Source organism: Lipotes vexillifer, unplaced genomic scaffold (genome assembly GCF_000442215.2).
Source record: "Lipotes vexillifer unplaced genomic scaffold, Lipotes_vexillifer_v1.1 scaffold518, whole genome shotgun sequence".
In the NCBI taxonomy this organism is placed as follows: Eukaryota; Metazoa; Chordata; class Mammalia; order Artiodactyla; family Lipotidae; genus Lipotes; species Lipotes vexillifer.
The window spans coordinates 2,062,121-2,068,026 of NW_006780945.1; the positions used below are offsets into that span (position 1 = coordinate 2,062,121).

Genomic DNA, 5,906 nt, shown 5'->3' on the forward strand with positions numbered 1-5,906 from the left:
CCCGGGGGGGGGGGGGGGGGTGCTTACCCTGCAATGGTGAGCAGGTGGTGGGAGGTGTCGATCTGCACCTCCATGGCGTGGTTCTCCAGCTCCAGCAGGTGTCTCCGCACGTCCATCTGCTCCTGGAAGGCGCTGATGAGCTGCTCCCGCAGCTGTCCCATCTCAGCCTGCTCACCCTTCTCGCTGTGCAGCTGGACCTTGGCTGGCCGTTGAACGGCAGGTGGGGGAGGTCAGTGGAGGAGGAAGGGTCAGGCCAAGAATGTCTGGGCTACCTGGGGCCCTCCCCTCTCTTTCTTCCCAAATGACTTCCTGTGCAAGCACCTCCTCCAGAAAGACCTCCTAGATTACCACAGCCCTCCCACATCCCACTTCCGCACTGAATCTTCAGGCCATGACCCAAAGGTGATTCCCAGCTTCTCTGTATGAACTGGGCTTCCGCCAGCCTTTAGAGCACCTTTCCGTCAACTAATAAAAGGTGCCCTTTAGACACTTTACTGCCATCTGTTGGAAAATCATCATAGCAAATACAGAAAATGTATGAGCACCGTATCCCTTCTGGTGATGCCAGGCACAGTCTCGGAGCCCTGCACTGCAGCCCTGAGAGTGACGCTCCACGCAGCTAAATGCCCACGTGCCACTCACTCGTGTGATACCACATAATCCCCAGGTCGAGTCTCTGAAGCAGAGATCGTGATTCCATTTGACAATTGAAGGACTGAAGGCTCAGAGTGGTTGATGACTAGCCCAAGGCTACCCAGCCAGAAAGAATCTGAGTCTAGCTTTGAACCCAGCCCTGCCTGACCCCTGAGCAATCTGAGACGGCCTGGACGGGCTTCGGGAGACGGGCTCCCACTGACACAGACCCACACACACACCTTGGATGTGACAGATGTCGCCCCGCTCCAGCCGGCCATGGGCCTGGCCCCGCCCACCCTGCTTGTCGATCTTGCACTTCAGCCTCTGGATCTCGCCCCGCAGGTCGGCGATGATGCTGGTGTACTGCGCGATGCGGTAGGAGACGTTGAGCAGGTTCTGCTTCACCTGTGGGGATGGGAGGGGAGCAGGTACGGTCACCTGGACGCCGGGGCCTGCCTGCGGGTTCCTCTTTTCTCTTTCTTACCCCTAATCTTTCTGACGGTAATGGCCTCCTTGCCTCTGAGCCTCCAACCTCTCAACACTACGTGCCTCCGCCAGAGGCATACTCCTAAAATGCTGCCTTCCCCGCTCAACCTTCAGTGGCTCTCTACTGCTTGGGGGAATGCCCTAATTCCCCCACCACTCCCTCTAGATTTTCTTTTGACTCACTGCTCCATCAGGAACGTTATGCTCCAGCCGAGGAACCATCCTACTTGCCCCACTCCCACCACCGACACCATCTCCTTCCTGCCTCTGGAACCTCTACCCTTACTGCTGCCTCTCTTCCTAAATTTCCTCCCATCCTGTTTCCCTCTCACAGTCTCCAAAGAGCTACAGGGGATCCCACCAGCACCCCCATCCCCGATCGTTGGCATCATTTCCTGCTGTTAATAATATTCTGAACTATCAATTCAGAATATTATTATTACCTGTCTCCTCCCATCATTAAGTTCCTTGAGGGTTGGGATAAAGCATAAAGTGCCTGGAACAATGGCTGGCGAACTGTAGTGTCGGGAGAGTGTTCATGAAATTCTGTCTTAGAATTCCCACCCCTCTACCCACACGGGTGGAAACAAACGTCCTAACAGATAGTGGGGATTCTAACACGTTCACCGGAGAGGGTGAGAACGTGGGCTTGGAAACCAGGCAGACACAGCTCTAGTCTCAGCGTCATCACTTTCCTGGGACTGGGAGGTCACTTAACTCCCTTCAGCCTCATTTTCCTCAGCTGTGAAATGGGGACAGAAATAACGCCTGCCTCATTCGAGGATCAGATGAGATGATTTGACAAAGGGCCCAACATAAGTGCATAGTAACGGTCACCTCTGTCTATTAGGATTAGGGGCTTTGGAAAGGTCAACATCTGAATGAGTATCTGAAGATGAAAAGGGGAAGATGGAAGGGGATGACGGGGCTCGGGGTGCACAGACCTTGCACGAGAAGAAGGGGATTCTCAAGGGCTGTGGGCTTCCCGGCAGGCAACAGGGAAGGGCACAGGGGTGACACTGGACTGGGGAGTGGGGCCAGTGCAATGGTGGCTGGTTCCAGAGAGTGTGCGGTGCGGTGGCAGGGCCTGGAATCAGTCTAGGGGCTCGAATCTTGGCCCAGGAAGGCGGGGGCCCTGGGGGGCAGACCAGGGGTCCCTCACCCTGGTCTTGATGTTCTTGGCCCGGCCAGCGTAGGTCAGGGTGTTCCGGGATTCCTCAAAGGCACTGCTCGCTGGGCTGATGTGGGCGATCATCACAGTGCGGCTGTTTCCCCCCAGGGAATCCTGGATGGGGCCGAGGGCGGGCTGTGGTCAGCAGGGCCCTGCCTTCCTGCACGCTGCTCCTGCCAGGCTGTTCGTGATGCCCTTGTGGGGTGTGTGTGTGTGTGTGTGTGTCCCTCTATCTCACACTCACACACGCACGCGCGCACTCTCACAGGCGCTGGTGCCGAGCATCACAGGACTCTCCCCTCCTCCGCTGTCCTCCCTTCTTCCCTCTTCCAGCTTCTTTGCCAAAGTTCGTATCCAGGTCAGGGTCTCCCGGCTTCCCTTCTCCCCTCGTACGTGGGAACGAGGAAAGGCAGCGGCCCTGATTGGCTGGGAACCAGAGGGGGAAGAGCCCCGTGGGGCCCTGGGCCCCTCCCCCATCCCCCCCTGGCTTCCCAGGTCCCCCTTTATCCGACTGCTGGTGGCACTGTTGTCTTGGCTGGAGTGAGGGGGGTGATGGGGACCTCTGTGTGAAGGTTGGATTTGGCCTGTGGCCACCACCTCCCTTGCCCTGGGCTTGCCATGCCCTCCTGGACAGACAGAGAGTGCACAGCGGGGCTGCGGGCTTGGGGGGAGACAAAGCCCTTGGCTGCAGCAGTTACCAGCTGGGCGACTCCAAGTAAGCTCCATCACCTCTCTAATCCTCAGCTTCCTTGGGTTTCGAGGGTGGCAGTAGTTAACTGTCCTACCTCCCAGGCTGTAAGTGCAGTGATGCTGGCAGGCCGATTAAGTCACCTGCAGCTCTGCTATCAGCCCAGACAGACCTCTGCTGGGACCCTACGTCTGGCACTTACTAGTGTGAGGCCTTGGGAAGATTACTTAGCCTCTCAGTGCCTCGGTTTCCTCATCTGCAAATGGAAATAGTAATCCCCTAACTCTGACTCGCTGACAAGATGGAAGGGACTGAGAAGGGGGTGCTGGGCACCGAACACAGAGCCCAGCCGGGAGCGGGGCCTCCCAACAGCAGCCTCTGGGAGCCCTGATGCTGACTGACCACCTGAACCCCCAAATCCAGACGATCCCCAGTTCCCCTAGACCCACAGTCCTGGGGTGGGGGGTCAGATGCAGCCCTTTTCCCTCCCTGCTGCCCAGTCTTTGGTGAGAGTCACCAGATAACATACAAGACACCCAGTGAAATCTGAATTTTGGATAAATAACAAGTGGGTTTTTGTTTTTTGGTTTTTAGTATAAGTTTGTCCCAAAGACGGCATGGGACATACTTATACCCAAACAGATTTTGTTTATTTGAAATTCACATGCAGCCGGGCGTCCTGTATTTTTCCTTGCGACGCTGGCAGCCCCACGCTGGGCGCCCAGGCACTGGGCCCGGCGGCAGGTCGTACCTTCAGGAGCCTGGTGAGCTTGCTGTCACGATAGTTGATGTACTTGCTGCTGCTCTTGTCACTCAGCGCGTTGATGCAGTTGCCCAGGGCCAGCAGCGAGCGATTGATGTGGGCCCCCTCTTTCATGCGCTGCCCACGGTTCTGTGTCTGGGGGGCGAGCAGTGGGCGTGACTCCCTGCCCCGGGCCATCCTGAGTTGTAAACCCTTCCCTCTCCCCGGGAGCCCTGCAAGGGAGAGATGCTGAGGGCCTGGTCCCACCCTCTGTCCGGGGGGGTCACGGAGGGCTTTCGAGAAGGTCAGAGAACCGGAAGGCCTCTGAACAAGAGTGGAGGACAAGAAGCTTCTGAGGGCTGAAACCCTGGCACTTCATCTGCCCCGAGGCTAGCCCCGCGGCACAGCTAAGGCAGCGCCGAGAATGCGATGGAGGTGGGTCGTGGCTTCCCAGGCAGCTCAGCTGAGAGCCGGCCCCGACCACGGGCATGGCAACAGGCGTGGCCACGGGCACACGGCTCTAGAGGGTGCGCCAGGCTTCAGGGAGGGAAGAGGGAAGTTTGTGTGTGTGTGTGTGGAGGGGGGGAGTGAGTGTGTGTGAATTGCATGTGTATATGTGACGGCATGTATATGTGTATAAGAAAGTCTGTGAGTGAGGAAATGGGTTGAGGTGTATGTAAGTGGGTGTGAGAGCAGGACAGTGTCAAGTGCCAGGAGCCTCTGCCTACAGCCGCCCTCGGGAGACGTCTTTGCCCAGCCTGGTGAAACTGGGACCCACTCACTCCAGTGGCCGCGGGGCACACCCTCTCCCACCGCGGGGAGCTGGCTGCTCCCCTGTACTCCTCCTCCAGGAAGCCCTCAGGCCTTTACTGGAAGAGAGGGGTGTGTTTCTCCAACCCCACCCTGTTTAAACCAACCCCACACGTTCAAACACGGAGCCCTGTTACATCTCCCTGGCGCTGTCCTGTCCCTTGCATTTGCTTCAGTGCTAACGGTGACATCACGCAGCCCCAGCACTCACGTGACTGTGAAACCTCCAAGTTTGCCCGCAGGAGGGGGCCCGGACCCAGGCCCAGGGCCAGGCGGACAGGGCTTAGCGATGGGGGACAAATGCTGAGAAATGGGTGATGGACCTTTTAGTCTCCCTGATGTGGTTGGCAAGGGCCCCCTCCCGGGCTCTGCCCAGGGTGCCCCCAGTCGGGGGATGTTGTTTCCCCCCTGCCCCAGCTCCTCGTTGGGCCCATTCATTCTCCTGCCTGTTCCCCCCCTCCTCTGGGGCAGCCACTGTCTCCTTCCCTGGAGAAATCCCCACGCTCCCAGGCCCCTTCCCACAAACAGCCCTTGCGTGCTTCCCCAGGGTCCCCCCCATCCTTCTTGCTCATCGGAGACATTCCTCAGTCCCTTCCCCTTGGGATGCCCGTCATCCCCGCCCTCCCTGGGACAGTCCCCACCCCCACCCCTTGGGGAACTGGGCGGCCAGCATCCCTGCCCTGCCCCCCAGGCTTTCTCTCCAGCCCCACAGGGAGCTAGCCTCACCTGGGAGGCCCGCTCAGAGCCAGCCAGGTCGATCATGAACAGGCGGCCCTGCCGCACCTCCTGCAGGACGTTCTTGACACGGCTGCGCTGGCGCACGGCCACCTGGAGCACGGCGTGGGAGCGGGAGGACGTCTGGTTGGCGGCCGTGGGCTCCTGGGTCCTCTGCCGGTTCCCCTTCAACAGCAGCTGCATGATCTGGGTGGGTGGAACGGGGGAGGGAGGCCACTCCTGGGGACCCGTGGGGATGCTCCCACGTCCTGCAGCTGAGAGGTTGGGAAGGGGCCCAGGCAGGGGTGGGTTGGCCCCCTGTGTGCTGCGGGGCCTGGGAGGTCAGGGTCTGTCTGTAAACTGGGAGGCTGGTTGCCTGGTCAGCCCCCAGGGTCTGTGTGGCTGGGGGCATGTCATCCAGGATTCTCTGTGTCTGCCCCAGCCCCAGCCCAGCTGAGCGGGCAGCTGCTCCCTGGCTGCAGGGCCCAGCCCCCTCCCACCCATCCCCCCCGGGAGGTTAGTGTCCCTCCCTACTGCCCGGCTGGCTACACAAGACTCGCCTCTTTGGCATTGACGGTGGAGACCTCGGTGATCCCTGCCACCTGGATCACCCCTTTGGAGTCCTCCCTCAGCTCCAGGTACCCCAGGGCAGGGTTCAG

The 5,906-nt window shown here is 59.5% G+C and overlaps 1 protein-coding gene across 1 annotated transcript in view; it reads right to left on the bottom strand.

Annotated features, from left to right (window-relative positions):
• Positions 1 to 5,906, bottom strand: part of KIF19 (kinesin family member 19) — a 24,632-nt gene that overhangs the window by 4,647 nt on the left and 14,079 nt on the right. The window contains exons 7-12 of the mRNA XM_007454387.1: positions 5,808 to 5,906; positions 5,260 to 5,454; positions 3,733 to 3,879; positions 2,285 to 2,407; positions 876 to 1,041; positions 28 to 202 (exon numbers count right to left, since the gene is read on the bottom strand). The exon at positions 5,808 to 5,906 is cut by the window's right edge and continues 1 nt beyond it. Coding sequence (XP_007454449.1) covers positions 28 to 202; positions 876 to 1,041; positions 2,285 to 2,407; positions 3,733 to 3,879; positions 5,260 to 5,454; positions 5,808 to 5,906 — 905 coding nt within the window. The remainder of the gene's footprint in view (positions 1 to 27; positions 203 to 875; positions 1,042 to 2,284; positions 2,408 to 3,732; positions 3,880 to 5,259; positions 5,455 to 5,807) is intronic.